Below are 18,831 nucleotides of genomic sequence, written 5' to 3' on the forward strand. Positions count from 1 at the left end.
TGGTCGGAAATACCTTTGCCATCAATGTGGCCCGGCATTGGGCAAGAATTATATAAATCTATATTTTTACTAAAGTTTTTAATTTTTTAAAATTTAGATTAATAATTATCTCCCTTCCAGTTCCTGCATTTCTGACATGAGACGAGACGAGACTCTAGCATGAGATTGGCCTTTTTCAGGATGTGTCCCGCTAATGCCTAAACCCAGTCTGCTATGGGCTGAGAAGAATATAGGCCTATCTTTGAGGTCAAACAGTTTCTGAAGAAGAAAGTGTAAAGAAAAAAAAAGTTTTAAAGTTTTAAAAAATTAAACTTTAAAGAAAAAAAAGAAGGAAGTTTAAAGAAGGAGGTCCTTAAGAAGGAATGAAGTTGCCAATAATAACTAGTATGAAACTAGAAAGCCAGCAGCCTAGAGAGTGCTTTCTACATGTCATATGTATGTTTATTTCCTTCTTTGGCATATGTTTGGATCTGTGCTTCATGCAATAAACTGTGGATTCTCAGGGAAGAAGTCTTTTACCTTGAAACCAAGAAAGCTGAACTGAAGATGTTTGGAGAGGTACAGAATTATGTAAACCACACAGTCCAAGATATCATAACTTTACCCCACCCCCAAGATGGCAAATCGCTTGCTGTCAAGGAAAATAGGAAACTGGAAAAAGAGGCTATGCTTTTTGAGGACAAGAGAGATGTTCCTATAGGAGAAATTCAATCCTTGGGTGAGGGACCCACATTCTCTCATACCAAGGATATTCCTTTGAAGGGGCAGAGGACTTTTGCTTGTGAGCAATTCAATCACAGATAGATGGGTTGATGACAGGCATCTAACTAGCATACCAAGTGCAAAGGCTGTAAGTATCACGCCTTTGCCTGTTTGGAGCAAAGATTGCAGTTGTCATGTACCATCTATTTAAATTGTTAGTGGTGGAGAGGAAGCAGTAGATGTAGTCCACTGCTTTGGAAAACGTGGTTGGCCAATCCTGGAAGCTAAATATGGATTGCTAAGTAGCAGACTGATTATCAGAACTGCCAGGGTAGTATTCTCAAAAATGATACTTGTTCCAAACCTAAGGTCAGTTAGACAAGGATCACAATGAGTAGATTTGACAATAGTGCTGGGCAAGGAGGTTTAGTTATGTTAAGCACCGCACCTAATAGAGTCAAGCTGCTGTCATACATAACATCAAATGGTAGCAGAGCAGTTTTTTAAATTGATCCTTGAGTAAAGGTGACAGATGTTACAGAGTATCCAGTTCAGAAGGCTGTAGATTTTTTTTTTAATTCTCTTTGGGATAGGACCAACAACAATTGGCAACCAAAAAGGCTGTGAAAAAGATTCACACCAACATTTTTAAAAGAATATAGTGAACAGATACTTCAAAACTAATGACAGAAGTCTCTAAGCCCAAGATAGGGGAATTAGAGTACTTAGTTGTGAATGAGAACATAGACATAGTGCTTATAACATAAAATGTTATAAAAAGGACAGAAAAAATGCACTGGGATAAGTCTTGTTCTTTGTATCAAAAAGGGTATAAAATCTCACATACTAGAAAAACTGGAAAGCTAGATTATTCATCAAAAATGTGATGGGTGGCAATATCCAATCACAAATGTGCATTCGTTCTAGGGAAAATGTATTGATCATCTGATCAATGTTAAAATTCTGAAATTGGGGAGGGATGCAAAGGAGAGCTTACTGTAATAATGTTAGGGACTACAGTAACCCTCATATAGCTTGTGTTTATTAATGCTCAGACTATATAAACACAAAAAAATCAAAGGTGTAAATATCTATATCACTGTGGCTAAAACAGTTGGAACAGAGGAACTAAGCAACCCTAGATTTAATCCTAAATGGTGACAGTGATCTGGTGCAAGGTATAGGTGTAATGGAACCAACAAGTAAGACAGAACAATTTCCAAGATTTATTATATCTAAAGACAAGTATCATTTGTTAATGATACATTTACAGATAAATGATACAAGCTTTGAAAATCTTGGAAAGAAGCTCAAGCCTGTGGGCTTAGGCAGTGTTCTCATTCATCCTTTCAGTCCATGGAAGGGAAGCAGAGCAAAAACCATCTTTGTTATTTATTTATTTTAACCAAGCAGGAGGCATTGGGACACTCAAAATCACATAAATTGAAATGCCAGAGCTAGAAACTAAAACATGGTGTGCTTTGTTCCAGCTTAGAAACATAGTATGCTTGTTCTAAGCTTAAAGAGTCATTCTAAGCTTGGAACCTTTGAACTTGGAACTTTTAAGGGATGGTTTGTGCATTCCTAGTATACCTGTTTCCTGAAGTAGCAGCTCAAGTACAGATATCTCCCCAACATTCAGCCATGAAGACAAACACAATTTATTCATTTAAATTTTCTACAATTATTTTATCCATTGTTCATATTAATGTAATTCTATTGGTCTAACTTCCAACCTTAACAATTTCCAGCTTCTTACTAGCAATATGTTTCTGAAGATTTTTACATCTTACATCAAGTAATAGACTTAAATTTTTATGTGCTTAAAATCTTCAGTTGCAGCTCAAAATACCAAAAATCTGGTAAAAATGAGAAATGGATGGCATTCTGGAAACAAGCAAGAGGGAAGGTGACAGAACTTTTTAATTCTGTTTTGTATAACATATAAACTCCCTAGCTCTATACCCCTCTCACAGAATGAAAGAACTGACTATGATTCCTTGTACATATTAAACTTAAAATACCCTCATAATTAAAATATGTTCATGAAAATATCTAGGCGATGCTAAAGGATTCAGGCTTAAAATTTCACCATTAATGTTCAAGGTCATAAACACATGGCAACATATAACATTAGAATGCCAGATGAAATGTTAAGTTTGGTATAAATTCGGAACCAACTTACCAGTTCACAAACATCATGACACATTAAGTTATTCTTCGCAAGGTAACAGCATGATGCACCTGTAGGAAAACATACTTTTCAACCTCAGTAAAATATTTACGTTTTGTAATGTTTAATGGAACATTTTTTTTCCTGTTTATACCACTTATTGTTTTTCTGAAGTTCTGCTTTAAAGCTGGATGCTGAAATTACAGTCATTGTCAAGCCTCTTATAGGAGGGCACAATCAAGGCAGCAAAAATTATACCAACCTCAGTAAGATGTTTTAATGCAAGGATTAGTGGTAAAATACAAAGTACTGGATGCTGCAATAGACCTCCAGCTCTCACTTATTATTGAATCTGTTCAGGCAGAATTTCTTTGAACATTGTGATTTTTTTCTTCCCAAGCTTTTTGTTGTCAGGAGTGAGTTTCCTTTTATGAGGTAAACTACTAATGAACTTCTCTCCTATCTATTGGTTGTTTATGTCTATCATTCCAGTATTTTTCCAGCCTCCCTACAATCACTTGCAATAGTCACACAAGTAAGATAAGAAATCATACAGTGAAGCTAGAAAAAAACAAAAATGAAGGCAGTATCAGCAACAGACTAAGGAAACGCCATGGACTGCAGTAATCCTGTAAGAGGAGGAATAACTTCAGAAGGTTAACAGAGGCTGTAGGCAGTTGCACAGGAGTCAGGATTGACTTAGGCAGAACCCCACCCCCATGATGAAAATTGCCCTTGATATTTTGATAATTTAAAATATTAAGCCTATTTTAGGGTATACACTAAATTATTATTTTTTATTAAATTTATATGCTGCCCGACTCCCAGCAACTCTATTGTTTTTATGTAACGCCTGCCTTAAAATGGTAAAAATACATGCCACCAATTTTCAGCAGTAGTGGTTAAGGGGAGTGCTACAGGGCTTATAGTCCTTCCACTGATAAAAAAGTGTAAGGGGAGGGTTTAAATATAACTGAATTATGTCTGCTAGCCACCAAGTAGCTAATTGGCCACCAGCTATTGCTTTGTGGCCAATTATTCTTCATGCATCAATATTGCCCTTTCCTCTCCACAAATTGTGCTAGCCTAGTCTAAAGATTCACATTAAGACATAATGCACTCAGAACTGACTTGTAAACTAAGATAAGTATATCAAGGCCAGTTAGCTAAACTTTCAACAGTGGCAGGCAAGATCCCTGTAGAAGTTCATTTATTTAAATTAGTTTTATCAGGAAATGTAGTCACCTGTGGAATTTTGTTCCTCTGGCCCATTCAGCCCAAAGTTGCTAAAACCTGCAATCTAAAAATCCAGTTGATTGGCTTTTCAGGGCTCCACTGACACATGAAACTAAAAAAGCCAGCTGATTTCTACTTTTTCTGCTCCAGACCTTATGCGTTATAATAAATGGTCCATTCCAGTTAAGTGGGATTATGACTATCTACCAAGAGATTCAGAGAAATTCAAAAAGATTTAGAGAAGGTCAGAGGATGAGCATGGTACTAGAAATTATGTCCTACGAAGAGATTATTGATGTGCCTGGGAATATTTAGCTCTGAAAATAAAAGACTGAGGGATTATATAATAACTCTTTTCAAATATTTGAAAGAGCATTACACAAAAGTCTTTGCAGAACATAAAATACTGGATTTAAGTTATAGAAAATCAGATTGTGACTGAATGTTTTTAAAAACATTCCTAACAGCAATTAAGAGCAGTTTTACAGAGGAACCAATTAGCCAGAGGAGTGGGAAGCTCCAAGAGATTCGATTTAATGGTTTAAATGGTCCTTTGGAATTTCTCACTGAATTATGTGCAGTTTGTGAGAGTTCCCTTTGCCCAGTCTGTCAACTTTCTTATATGAACATTCAGGGCCACAAAATGTAAGGTGTAAATTATAATCCACTGACATAACCCTTATCTCCATACTGGTTGCTGCCATATTATGGTTTTGAACAGCATACGTACAGAACATGGACAACAAAATTCCCTGCCCTGATTTTTCAAAAGAAATTGGAGCAGAAATTTTAAAAGGTAGAAGTCCAGAAATGTGGATAATTATTACATTATCTCAGCACCAGATTCAATTTTGTCCATCACAGGATGAAAACACAGTGTTTAGAATTCCCCAAAGCAACAGTTTTGACAATTCTAAAATGCAAGTCTCCTATTGGACCACTTCCAGTTCCAGAACTACAGTCCTATTCCCAGGAACAGTAATTCTACTCTCTGGAGCTGTCCCTTTATTCTAATCTGTCCAGTGGTCATTATTCTATTCTATGATCAGGACTGTAACTCCCCTTATATAGTCTAATGCCTTTTTTTTTTACTCCCAGAAGAGTAAACAGAATACATTCTAAACATATTTAAAAATATATTTTAATTATTAAGACAGAACAAGAAATTTAAAGTATTTGTACACCATTATCCATGTGTAAATCTTACATCAAAATTAAGTTTTAAAATAATAAGAGAAAGCATCATAAACTATTTCTATTCCATCCCATTCCTGCTGAGGATCCACTCCTTGGTTTATTTTTTGTCTATTTGCAGCTTGTTTTGATTTCACAGCAGTACAGTTATGTTAATAGGACTTCTGATTTCCCATTCCTTGCCTTAGGCCTTCAGATAGTTTCAATCCTTGTCTTTTATTGTAACAGAATCCTAGTTCCACCGTGGATATATTCCATAAATGTATAAAGAGAGCACTTTAAGGGGGGAAAACCAAAGTGACAATGTTCAAATTCCTAGTAACTGTATGCCAAACTCCGTTTTAATGAATCTCTGAGATAACAAAAGTAATTCGACCCGCATCCTTAATTTGTTTTCTTCAAACATAAAATTCAAATTACTGTTTTTAAAGCATATTTAAAAGGCATTATGAGCAAATTCCTTCGAACTTCAGCCGACCCCCTCCCCCCCATATACCCGGTTAATTAGTTGGTTGGCTGAGGTGGTTCTGAACGTATAGTTGCCCAGGCTAGCATTTAATTCCTGCGTTCCCGGCGCGATTACTCACCCGTCATGCCTGGGAGGAACAAGAGTAACATGGGGATGATTAACAGGGCTACCCGACTTCGCCCATTCTCCCGCTGCGGACGAACACCTCGAGTCGCCATAGCGCGTTCGCTGCCGCCCGCCTCATCCGCCAGCCACCCCGGCGCTTTTCCATTGGCTGACAGACCCCTTCAGACCCACCCAATTGTTCAGTTTGAGGAAAGATAGATGGAAGTCTACGAGGGAGGTACATCTTCAGAATCCGGCGAAAGAACGTTCTCTACAGTCTCGCGAAATCTTTAACGGTGGAATGTTGGCAGGCTCTTTTTTCCGACCATTTTTATATCAAAGACTTTCATTCATTGATCTAGTAGAATATAACTCTTGTCAGTCTGTTTTACCCTGAAAAGAAATTATAACTCTCATCCGTATAATTCTCCAAAGAATTAGATAGCTGAAGAAAAGTAAAGGAGTGTATGAAGTAAAGGAGTGACCCAGATTAGAGACAGACAAATCGTGGTTCCATTTAATAAAATTAAAAGGATTTGAGAGAGATGTTAATACTATGCAGCATATACACATTTTGACATTTGACTCATTGTAGAGGCCACTTAAGCGATGGAACCCAACACCCTGAATAGTGCAACAGTCTAAAGTACCCCTGAAAAATGCCAGGTTTCTGAACACATCCAGTGAAGGGGGAGCCTCCCATCGCCCTATATAATTTCATTTTTACTTCTTAAAGTGAAGAATTTTGCATGTCTTTTTGTAAAATTTAATTCTAGTACTTTCACCTCATTTCTCCAAATCAACAAAACATTTTTAATTTCTATCTTTTGGTTTTAGCTATCCCATGGAATGTAATATCATATACAAATTTGATAAGACCATCTTATCCACCTCTTTATTCATACAATTTATTAAATATTAAAAAGCAGAAGGCCCAGGACTGATCCTTCTGGCACCTGATGTGATACTTCTGTCCAGTTCGATGGAGAATCATTGATGAGCATAATTTTCAGGACAACTGCGTATCCATTTAATTGACATGCCATCCACCCCATACTTCACTAGTTTGCTAATCAGCAAGTTATGCAGTACTTTGTCAAAAGCACTGCTGAAGTCAAGACATATTATTATAGAATACAATATTATATGTTTTTTTTTGTAAGCCAATCACTATAGGTTTAACATATATGTTGTATCATTAGTTTCAACCCTAACCCTAACCCTTTAGTATTGTAATTTGTTAGCGTCTTTAAGGGCTGGGGGCGGGTCTTCCTTTCTTCTTTTTTTTTCTCTTTAAAAATTTCTTGGATTGTTTAGTTTAATTTTGTTATTGTTGTGTATTCTGGTACACAAAATTATATTTTGTAATCTTCTAAAGTAAAGAATAAAGTTTGGGGGGGGAAGATATAGAATCATGGCATGTGAGGGTTGGAAGGAAACTTGGGGATCACCTAGTCCAGCCTCCTGTCTAGTGCAGGAATCTCCTACTACAGTACAGCATTCTACATTTTGTCTACAGTACAATAGTTCCCAAAGGTTATTATGAAAGTTACCTAATCAGAACATTAAATAAAATTGCTCTAGCACATCCATATTGATTTTTGAAGTTAGGGACATTTGCTCTCCTCTAGTAATCTGCACTTCAGCAGTTCTCCAGGATTTGTCAAAGAGAATACATAAGGTTTTGGCCACTCCATTAGCTAGTTCTTTTAGAACACTAAGATACAACTGACTTGGTGCTAGTATTCTCTGATCATGTTTTCTCAGGCTGGAATTCTGTTTCTTCAACCTGCCCTTCATCAGTTCCTGGTGGAGGATATACGTTTTTGTGGGAGAAAACTGACCTAAAGTAGGCTTTTTATGGCTCTGCCTTTTCTTTGTTCCCTGTTAGCAATTTGCTTTCTTCACTGAGCAATTGGTATACTGATTGCTGTTGTTTTTTCTCTTTTAGTTTGAGCAAATTTAAAGAAGGCTTTTCTCAGCCTTTGCTAACTTTGGTGTATTCTAAGCTTTTACATTTCTGACACAAGCTGTTTAATTCCAAGCTTTCATATCTTCTTCTTTAGACTGTCCTACTCCCTCATTTTCAGCATCTTTTCTCGTTAGTCATGGGAAAGATTCTACTTACTATTCCTCAGTGTTTATTAAAATTCACTTTTTAACATCAGCATTTACCTCCCAACAGATGTTAGGGTAATTAAAATCTTCCATCATTCCAACTTCATGAGTCTTGGAAAAATTCATTGTTGCCTTTTGGAAGGCATTATCCTTTTGGAAGGTATTATCCAGATCTTCTCCTTGGCTAAGTGGGCTATGGTAGACAGCAACAGCAATATTGCTTGTTTCTCCATTTACTTTAAGCTTTAATCTGGTATTCATTTTCTATGTCAACTGATATTCTGTTTCTGTTTATGGATTCCAACATGGCCTATGCTAATTTTTTGCAAAGTGTCTGTTCATGCTTTGCTTTGCAAAGTATATATGTATGCATTTGCATGAGGAAGCAGCCAGAGCAACCATTTTCCGTACTGTAGTCAAGCCTGGAAAAAGACAGAGCTGTCTAAATGATTCAAAACAGCAGGTCTGGCAGAAAAGGCATGTTGCAGGTCCTGTCTGTCAGGAAATTACATTTGGTGGGTCCCAGGAGGCGGGCTTTCTCTGCCATGGATTCCACCTTATGGAATCTTCTCCCCCTGGAAGTGAGGTTAGCTCCATCCCTCTTAATATTCTGCAAGTCCCTCAAGACCTGGCTGTTTGATTAGGCTTGGGGGTCCCAGGGGACCAGGGAAATTTTGTGATGACTCCCTTACTGTGGTTAACATCATCCTCTCTTGTTCTGTGTGCTTTTTTATAGCTTTTACAGTTTTAATAATGACTCTTTTATATGTATTTATTAGTTTTCTTTTTAATTTAATGGTGTATACTGCCCAGAGTCACTTTCTTGTGAGATCGGCAACTATACAAATATGATAAATAAATAAATAAAAATATGCGATTTATATGTGCTTGGTTCCTATATCCTTTATTGTTCTGGTAGTTCTTCTGAACCTGCTCCTGCTTTTTCAAATCCCTTTTAGAGTGAGGCACCTAAAACTATACACAGTATTGCAAGTGTCTAGTTATCAATTAACCAGTGGGGAGGACAATGGAATTATTATCCCCTGGGCAATGTTCGATTACCACAGCTCAAGAATGCACTGGCATGTTTAGCCACTGTATTTCAATATTTTAATTTCTGTTTATAAGTAGGTACACATACAAGATTATCTCTCTCTCTCTAAATGTGTTCAGAGTTTGAATGGATCTTTTATAGCTATTAGTTTCTTAGCCTACGTTCAGCTGAATTCAACTTTCTGGAATTACATGCACAGAGGTGTAAAGATCGTAAAAGATCATTCCTATGGCTACATCAGAGGCATCAATTTCCATAAAGAAGATAAAAGGTTCTGGATGTTCCAATATTGGGTAATTCATAAATTGATACCTGAGTCATTCAAAGAGATGTTGGGCCTGCTTACTCTATTGGAACATGAACTTAATTTTCAGTAAATGAAGTAAAACTGAGTTGGTCTGGATAAATAAGTTATTGTGGATGTAAAACATTATGCCAGATATTCATGATACTCCAGGTCACTTGTTAGATGGACTCAGATGCTCAATATAAATCCATGAGAAAGAGATGCTGTTTGCAACATACATACAGATATCCCAATCCCTCTATTTTGGGGACAGAAAAATTGACATAAACTAGGTGGTACATTTGGGACAGAGGGTAGGCTATAGGGCTATATCAACGCTGGAGAGCAAGGTACAGGCTGTCTAGGAATTGTCCTGTCCCTACAAAGAAAAGACACGAGCAGTCATTCTTGGGGCTATCTGGTTACTGTCAAAGGTCTGTGCCCAAGTACAGCCAAATTTCAGCACTTCTGTTAGAGTTAACCCTGAAGAACAAATGTAAAGTGGTAATATGGTCTGAGGAGTGTCAGGCTGAGTTTGAGCAATTGAAAGCAACCCACAGTAATTGTCTTGTGTTACAAGCTTCAGATTTTGATAAATTCACATTGATAACTGATGCCTCAAAAAGCAGGGCTGGGGAATCACTATCTGTGGGGGCAATTAGTTTAAACTCGGAACTGACTATGCGGCACTGAAGTGACTACAAGAAGTTGAACACAGGAATAAATTTTGGTACTGGAGTCTAGCCCTGCAAAGTATTACTTTAAGATCAAATATGTTGAAGGGAAGATGAACAGTGGTGGATGCATTGTCCAAAAGTCCCGTTGAGGAAGACAATGGACCACAGGGAACTGTGGGGGACATGGAATCGGTAATTGAGGAATATGGTCTATCTCACATGCACTGTATATATGTTATCCTGTTACCATGTTCTGTGGATAATGTGTTAAGTGTCATAGCTTCACATATATCCCACAGGTACTCCTAAGAGACAAAGAGTAGCCTCAAGCCAATCCCTCATGCTAGACATTCATAATACTCTAGGCCATATGTGTCAAATTCAAGGCCCGCGGGCCACATCTGGCCCAGCGTGTAATTATATCCGGCCCACGAGATCATTTTATATATTATTGTTATTAATGGCCTGGCGATATGAAGTGCTGGTAACACAATAAACTACAGAACCCATAATGCAGCGCTTCAGCTGCCTTGCCGAACACTTCCCGCGTTAATCAAGTCTAACTTATGATGCTGCAAGTTATTGCGAAGCTAGCCCTCACGATGCCGAAGAGAAAAGTTGATTCTGAAAACAGAGCCTTTAAAAACCAATGGGAGGCTGAGTATATGTTTACTGACATTGCCGGTAAACCCGTGTGTCTCATTTGTGGAGCTAATGTGGCTGTAATTAAAGAATTTAATCTAAGACGGCACTATGAGATAAAACATCAGGATAACCTGAAAGACCTGAATGCAGAGCAGAAGATACAGAAAGCAGAAGAGTTAAAGAAGAATCTGACACTTCAGCAGACGTTTTTTACCCGTGCAAAATCACAAAGTGAAGCTGCTGTGAAAGCAAGTTTTATCGTGGCAGAGGAGATCGCCAAATCAGCCAGGCCATTTACCGAGGGAGAATTTCTGAAGAGCTGCATGATCAAGGTGTTTGACGTCTTATGTCCAGACAAAAAGCAGATGCTGGCAAATGTAAGCCTGAGTAGAAATACAATTGCTGATCGAGTTTGTGAGATGGCCACTGATTTAAGAACACAGTTGAGTGAAAGAAGCAAAGACTTTATTGCATACTCTTGCTGTGGATGAAAGTACTGACATGACTGATACTGCACAGCTGGCCATCTTCATCCGTGGAGTGGACTCCAATTTGCGCATTACAGAGGAAATAATGGACATTAAATCGATGCACGGGACGACGACTGGAAAAGACATTTTTGAAAATGTATGTCAAAGTATAACCGACATGAAACTGCCCTGGGACAAACTTATTGCACTTACAACTGATGGAGCACCATCTATGTGTGGTGGAAAAAGTGGACTAGTGGGAAGGATGTGAGTAAAGATGCAGGAGTAGAACTGTACTGGTGAGTTAACGGCATATCACTGCATCATACATCAGGAAGCACTATGTGGCAAAGTCCTGAAGATGGACAATGTAATGAGCACTGTAACACAAACCGTAAACTTTATCCGAGCTAAAGGTTTAAATCACTGGCAATTTCAGTCCTTTATGCGGGAGAGATTCAGAGTTTGCTGACATTCCTTATCATACAGAGGTGCGTTGGCTAAGTCGGGGAAAAGTTCTCAACAGAGTTTTTGAGCTCAGCAACGAAATCTGTCAGTTCATGGACAGTAAAGGAAAAGACTCCACTAATTTTAGGGATGAAAAGTGGAAATGCGAGTTGGCATTTCTGGTTGACATAACAGCTCATCTCAACGCCTTAAACCTCCAGCTCCAGGGACGTGACCGCATGATCACTGACATGTATGACGCAGTGAAGGCATTTCAAGTGAAGCTGCTTTTATGGGAGACACAAATGCACCAGTGCAACTTGCCCCACTTTCCCTGTTGCCAAGTAATGTTGAACCAAGTCGGCACAACGGTGTTCCCAAATACGTACTTTGCTGATAAACTGAACGCACTGCGCACTGAGTTCGCACGGCGCTTTGGTGACTTTGAAGAACAAAAAAAGAATTTTGAGTTGCTTCGCAACCCATTTGCCGTCAATGTGGAAACCGCACCTGTGCAGATTCAGATGGAGCTGATTGAGCTGCAGTGTAATGGTACACTGAAGGCAAAGTACGACACTGCATGGCCCGCACAGTTTATTCACTCCATTCCCGCAGAAATGCCCCAGCTCCATCTACATGTGGCTCGAACCTTGTGCATGTTTGGTAGCACATATCTGTGTGAGAAGCTCTTCTCAGTGATTAAGACTAACAAAACAGCACACAGGAGTCGTCTCACTGATGAGCACCTGCAGTCCATCCTGAGAATCTCCACAACACAGAACCTCACACCAAATATAAACGAACTTGTTGCCAAAAAAAGATGCCAGGCGTCCAGCTCTGATAAAATGACATAAGAGCAAAGACAACTGAATGATTTGATTTGTTATTGCTGAAAAGCACAAATTTTATTTATATTTCCAGGTTTTGTTATGCAGCATGTTCATATTTTGAATTTGTATAATTTTAACAGGATATATTTTTATGGAGAGCAAAATCTTTTGGGATATTTAAAATTTAAGTTTATTTTTTATATAAAATGACATAAGAGTAAAGAAATTTGAATGTTTGTTCTTTTAACGTTTATTTCTAACTTGTATAATTTAGACAGGATATATTTTGGAGAGCAAAATATCATAAGTTATTTAAGGTTTGAGTTGATTTATTCCGGAATAATATTCCTGTCTGTTTTTATTCATATTTCTGTTAAAAAAAAGTTAAGTTTTTAAAGTTTTAAAGTTTTAAAAGTTTAGTTTTAGTGTGTTCAATAAATGTTTATCCTGTTCGGCCCGCGACCTAAAGTGTGTTTTGGATTTTGGCCCCCTGTGCAATTGAGTTTGACACCCCTGCTCTAGGCTGTTTGCCAGACAGGCTCAGCCTCAAAATATATCCACAAGAAAGAGTTGTTCTTTGCTACATACACATAAAAAGTTACCAGTTAAACTCCACATAGCTGGCAAACTCAAGAAGCAAAAACCACATTTCAGAAAGGCATCTTTAATCCTAGTCAGGGGTAAAATATAATTTTGAAAACTGTAACAGTTACCAGGCAAACATATGGCAAGCCAGTCAAGGCAGTCTCTTTGAAATTTTTCCTTTCCATGGCTCCCACTTCTTAGCTGTGTTGTCTCTTCTTGTACCCACTGAGCTCTTCCGTCCTCACATGCTGAAGCTTCCCACAGTCTCTCACAATACCCCAGCAGCATCTTCTATTCTGGGGATAGAAAATGTGAGTCCTCTGGAAAGACAAAAGCAGACCAGGATGAGAACATCTGAGGAACAAACTATGAACCAAGGCTGGTGAGCACGGGATTAGTATCGATCTATATAACTTCTAAATAAAGTTTGGATTTGGCAGGAATTGGGATAGTCCAGGAAAGTGAGACAAAAGGAACATCTCCTTTTAAAGGAATTCTAGTTCTGAAGTAATATGTAATGTCTAGCCAGAAGTCTGTATTAGGATTAATTTATTTTTCTGTGCTATGTAAACCTAATATTCTTATTTCTCTCTACAGAATTAGAAAACAGAACATGTAACCTCAGCCTTGCATCCCATCCTTCAGGCTGGGCAGAAAGATACTAATTTTAATACATTATCTTCTGGTAGTCTAATCTTAAACTGCAACATCTCCCATCTAACAAGGAGAAAGCTTAATCTGTAAGCAGACCATCGCCATTTTCTTGGCCTTCCCAGAACACTGAATTTCTTTTGTAATTTGAGGGGCTTTTATTTGTTATGCTTTCTTCTTCTTCTTCTTTTTTTAATCTCTTATGAAATTGGTCTGCCGTCCAAGGAGGAGAGGAAAGGTTGAAATCATACATATTTGTGCTACATGGCCAAGAGCATTTTCAAACATTTTTGAAACTGTTTCCCATGTTTTACCTTTTAAATATCAGAAATGTAGGACAAATTCTGAGAGCCCTATCTTCATATCTACATGGATCAGAAAAGGATGCTCATTTGGAAGATAGATGGGGTTAGAGTAGGAAGAACCAGATGGATTCTGGAAGAGAAAATTTAAGATCCTCCCAATCTTCCACTTATGAGCTTAGCTGGTTTTGCTACATAAGGTTTAGGGTCAAAAAACCCAAGAAACATTGTTGCAAATGCCAGGATTGCATTGCATCAATTTTTTATGGCTGTGGCTGGAGAGAGAAGATTTCTCCCCAAATTTAGCACAAGTCAAATGCATACTCCTCTAATTTGTCATAGCCATTATTCCCATAACAGTTGGGGCACTGCTGTTTCACACTTTTTATTCTCTTGGGGAATGGATTAATAAGTTAAGGTATTATCAAATATATGTCAACAAAATCAACAAATCAGGAAGTATATCACCAGAGCACTGCATAAGAAAAATGGTATAACAAATTATCAGAATGGTCACACTAAGTCTGAAATGCTTATTCTCTAGTTTTCCACTTTGATGCATATTAAATTATTATAACCATTAAGTTCAGTTTGCTATATTATGCAGTACAGTATATTGTACTGTGTGTTGTAGTATGGCAACAACATTTTATTAAATTGGAAATGAAAGCTAAGGAACCTGAATCAATCAGAATGGAGCTGGATCTCAGGAGAAATTCCTGATTCCTGAGTAAGACTTTGTTCTCAAAATACTTGGCTTTCATTGCCATTCTATTTGTCTCATTTGCTACTTACTAATGATACTGTACTATTCTTGCTTGGGGACTGTGGAATATCTTCACAATATCAGGAATCATTGTTCTAGATAAAGGCCTGCAGCAAAATGTATAAAGTGATATAGTCAGTAACAAAATCCCAAATTCTTAGCAAATGCTGAAAAGGCATATGATTTTTGCCCAATAGATAGCTTTCTTACTCCTTGTAAAACAGCACTGACGTGACATGAGTATGATATGACAGGTTGTAATAGGCAGTGACAGAAGGTTCCAGTAATGAAGAGAGAGTTTGCTTATTAACAAGAGTATGACATGCTTGGAAATTTATAATTATTTTTTTAGTAATGAACTATGATGTCTGCCTGTCCTATTGAATCACATTGGGTGTTGTTGGAAGATCAAAACACTCCAATTAATAAATAGTTGATGTAGGATGAAATTTTGCAGGATGCAGAATGCAATTTTAACTTTTACATACCACAGGATGTAATTTTAACTTATGAGCGCTTTTCTCATATGTAACGGAGTTGATCTGCAAGAACTTTCTCAGTTCTAACATCATGAATGGTGTTTCAGTCTGTGAATCAATTCAAAATTATCGGTATTAATGATACAGAGAAAAACAAATTTTAAAATGTATGATAAATTGGAAGCAAAATTTTAAAGAAATAGTCCCAATACAACAATGGAAAGAATTGTGGAATAAATCTATAAAATTTACCCCAAGCTACAATTTAATAGAAAACTGGTATAAAATGTTTTACAGATGTCATACAACTGTCAATACCAAAACTGACAACTCATACACTAATAAATGTTGGGAATGCCACAAGACAGAAGGAACATTCGACCACATGTGGTAGACATGCAACCCCCCCCCGCCAAAGTATTGGAAAGACATATACTGTACAGCACCCTTCAGAGGATCTTAAAAATCAAATTTGAAATGAAACCACAATTCTTTTTACTAGGTATAATTTCAGAACATATTAATAAAAAATATCACAATTTATTAAGATACATGCTCACAGCTGTGAGGACAACCTTTGAACAACATTGGAAAAAAGTACCAACAATATCCGATTGGGTACTTAAACTTGAAGAATACACAGCAATGGCAAAATTAACAGCATATACAGTATACATAATAAGTTTAACTAAATTTAAGCAAGGATGTCTTCCATATATACTTGATATCACGCAGCTAAGCCAGTATAAACATTTAGAGTAGGGTTTCTAAAGTTCATATTAAAAAATACTGTAAATCGGCTGGAGCACAATGAAGGGGTAAGTCAGCTACTGAATACTTATCTATACTATTTTTAGTAGTAGTAGTTTCTTTCTTTTTCTTCTTTTGTAGCATTTATAAATAATAATATAGTGGAGATTTTGGCACTAAGCTCAAAGATTTATACTTCTTTATGTCATAAAAACAATTGTACTTTTTTGTAATAGTTCATATTTTATTAATGTTATACTGAGTATTAATTGCATAAATTCAGCAATTTTCCTTGCCACTTACTATATCTTTATTTTAAATAAATAAATTAGAAAATATCAGTGTTAGTTACAAGAAAATCCATGATTTTTTTTTCACAAATGCTGTGATTTGCAGTCCTACCCATGCCAATTTATGTTGATGCCTTGTAAATCTTTAAATAATATAGAATGTGTCCAAAGTCCCCCATAATGTCAGAGATATTCGTTCTAGAGAAATTCCTCCAATGAAAATTACTGTATAGTGTCTTAGAGCAGAGCAGGCAATCTTTTTCATGTTGAGGGTCAGATTCCAACTTGTTTAACATGCCACGAGCCAACCTCCATAAAATTGAACAAAGCCATGATGAAATGTACTGGGGGAAAAAAGATTCCTTGTCCTTTTCCTGTTTCCATTCTAGTGGATTAATGATATCAATAAAATAGCAATCATAATTAAATTGGATCACAGAATTGTACAGTTAGAAGGGACCACAACAATCCTTTGCAATGTAGAAGGAAACCAATTAAACTATCCTTAAGAAGTGGTTGTCCACCCTTTTCTTAAAAACCTCTACAGAACTCAAACTTCCATAAGTAGATTGTTCCATCATTCTGAACCTACTGTCAAGATTTTTTTCCTTACATTTCAATGAAATGTAGGTAACTGCAACTTACACCCATTATTTCTGGTCCTAGTTTTGTGGCCATAGAAAACAGTTCTTGATCACGTTCTGTAGAGCTGTCATCTATCTCCTCATTCAATATTTAATAATACTAGCCCCAAGACCGATTCCTGTGAAACCCCACCCTCCAGCTCAATGCACAGCCATTAATACTGACTCTCTAAGTGCCACTTGCCAGGCAGCTGTAGCACTCATGTTATTGTATGCCATCCAAACCACATGCTGTGGATATATGGTAGATTATATCCACAGGATTGCCCTTGAACACTAGAGTAGTTACAAATATGTAACTTCTAATAACAAGGTAAAATAAAAACAAAAATATCCCCACAAAAGCAATTATTGTCAATAAATATGCTAATTATCTGATTGAAAAACCATTCCTACATTTTGGTTTGCCTTTACTAGAACCAAACTTTGTTCTCTTCCCCCTGCCTTATTAACAGGTTGTTTCACAATACAGTATATCATACGGTAGCCACGCTTGCCCTATGGAATGAAATTGCTGATTTATTTAAATATGTGGGATTTTCAGCACTTTCTACCATGAGAAGTTATTAAGATTCAGTAAATTTCTCATCCAATTTCCCAGGTTTCTTGACTTGAATTTTTGCACTAGCAGATGTCACATTAAGATAACTTAACAGTCACTAAATCGTTTAGCCCAGTTATTCGGATTTATAAACAGATGACTTATTTAATTTGCTTTAGATGTACCTACATTAACTTTTATTGCTGTCCTGTACAGTATTGCTGTTATGACTGTGTTTTATTCCTGTTTATTCCTTACAGCTTTCAGATGTTTTTAGTTTTATTGCTTCATTTCTAATCCCATCATTTTTGTATAGCTTTAACATTTTTATATTCTGATTTGTTGAAAAAAAAAAGGCATTTGGCCTCCTTTGTATTTTAACGGCTCTTTGACTACATAATAAAGTTGTTATTGTTATAAGTCGCTTACGTCTTTAAGGCAATAACGAGGAAATGGAGAAGGAAGTTATAAAGCGGAACACTACAAACTTTCTTTAATGCTCTTTTTTCTTTTCTGGAGCACGGATGCGTCGTGGCCCGTTACGCGTACTTCGCACCGCGATTAAGTACGCATCGCTATTTTATTATAGGTTTTCTTGTCCGATTTCGAACTTGATGTTCGTTCTGCACTTTCTTTCGCTACAGCAAGAAAAGAAGGCGGGAGGAATGTGGGCGGAACCTCAAGGCGGAATCGCCCAATCAGAAAAAGACCTTGCGTGCCTGATAGACTACTTTGTATTAGTGTCTGAGAAAGAGAAAGGGTTATTCTTATGTCTGTCGCGCGGGAGGGAGGTTCGGAAAAAGTGGGAGGGTTTTGGCTGCGGCGCTCGAGGGTTGTGTTTGTTTCTGTGAGCTGCTTGTGAGGGGGAGGAGAAGGTTGAGGTAGTGGGATTTGGACGGGACAATGGCGGCGCTAGCGGTCTCCCTTCGGAGGTGGTTACAGGCCTTCCTTGCAAGTTTTTGCTGTTCGGTTACTTTGACGACGACAGCTGCAGCTGGATTGCTTCTTTTCCTTCTCCCTGAAGCAGCAACGGGTGAGTTGCATATAATACAGCGGGCCAGGCTGGGAGGAACTAGGCCCGTCCGGTCTGTTCCCCTTTAAGGAACATGGCGCTTCTGCAGCCTCCCAGGACGAAGAACGCTGGGGAATAGAGTGTTACGAGACGATTGAAAGGGACTGCGGGTTTAATGGACAAGGAACCGCTACAGCGGCGGTCTGGACAATGGCTGCTCAAAGCAATTAGCGCGGCTTTCTTTAAGCATAATTGTAGCGGATGGTGTAATATAGTCGGAGGACTTCTTCGCTCAATCAGAAAGGTTTATTCCACTCTGCCCGAAGTAGGCAAGCAAACAAAAGGCCATCCCATCGACAGGAGCTCGCTCTTTCCCTGTTTCCTTTGAAAATGAGTTCCATAAAA

At 37.6% G+C, this 18,831-nt stretch overlaps 2 protein-coding genes and 1 long non-coding RNA gene across 7 annotated transcripts in view; 1 reads left to right on the forward strand and 2 right to left on the reverse strand.

Moving 5' to 3' along the window:
* The window catches only part of RECK (reversion inducing cysteine rich protein with kazal motifs), a 156,188-nt gene extending 150,171 nt beyond the window's left edge, over positions 1 to 6,017 (reverse strand). For all 4 annotated transcript variants that reach the window (XM_088150155.1, XM_088150154.1, XM_088150153.1 and 1 more), the window contains exons 1-2: positions 5,893 to 6,017; positions 2,888 to 2,946 (exon numbers count right to left, since the gene is read on the reverse strand). In XM_088150155.1, the coding sequence (XP_088006281.1) occupies positions 2,888 to 2,946; positions 5,893 to 5,992 (159 nt within the window). In that variant the 5' untranslated portion in view covers positions 5,993 to 6,017. The remainder of the gene's footprint in view (positions 1 to 2,887; positions 2,947 to 5,892) is intronic.
* Positions 6,018 to 12,948: 6,931 nt separating this feature from the next.
* LOC112542885 (uncharacterized) lies at positions 12,949 to 18,035 on the reverse strand. 2 transcript variants are annotated; one of them, XR_003086438.2, is made up of 4 exons: positions 17,844 to 18,035; positions 15,199 to 15,297; positions 14,740 to 14,817; positions 12,949 to 13,311 (listed from the first exon to the last, which is right to left on the reverse strand). It is a non-coding gene; the product is annotated as an uncharacterized LOC112542885 (long non-coding RNA). The 2 variants fall into 2 exon arrangements; XR_015797856.1 differs by lacking the exon at positions 14,740 to 14,817.
* A 205-nt stretch (positions 18,036 to 18,240) lies between these two features.
* TGFBR1 (transforming growth factor beta receptor 1) overlaps positions 18,241 to 18,831 on the forward strand; it is a 35,472-nt gene continuing 34,881 nt past the window's right edge. The window contains exon 1 of the mRNA XM_088150157.1: positions 18,241 to 18,447. Within this exon, the coding sequence (XP_088006283.1) occupies positions 18,318 to 18,447 (130 nt within the window). The 5' untranslated portion in view covers positions 18,241 to 18,317. The remainder of the gene's footprint in view (positions 18,448 to 18,831) is intronic.

Source organism: Python bivittatus, unplaced genomic scaffold (genome assembly GCF_059951505.1).
Source record: "Python bivittatus isolate LINGU-HERP-01145 unplaced genomic scaffold, Pbiv_v1 ctg000610_np1212, whole genome shotgun sequence".
Taxonomy (NCBI): Eukaryota; Metazoa; Chordata; class Lepidosauria; order Squamata; family Pythonidae; genus Python; species Python bivittatus.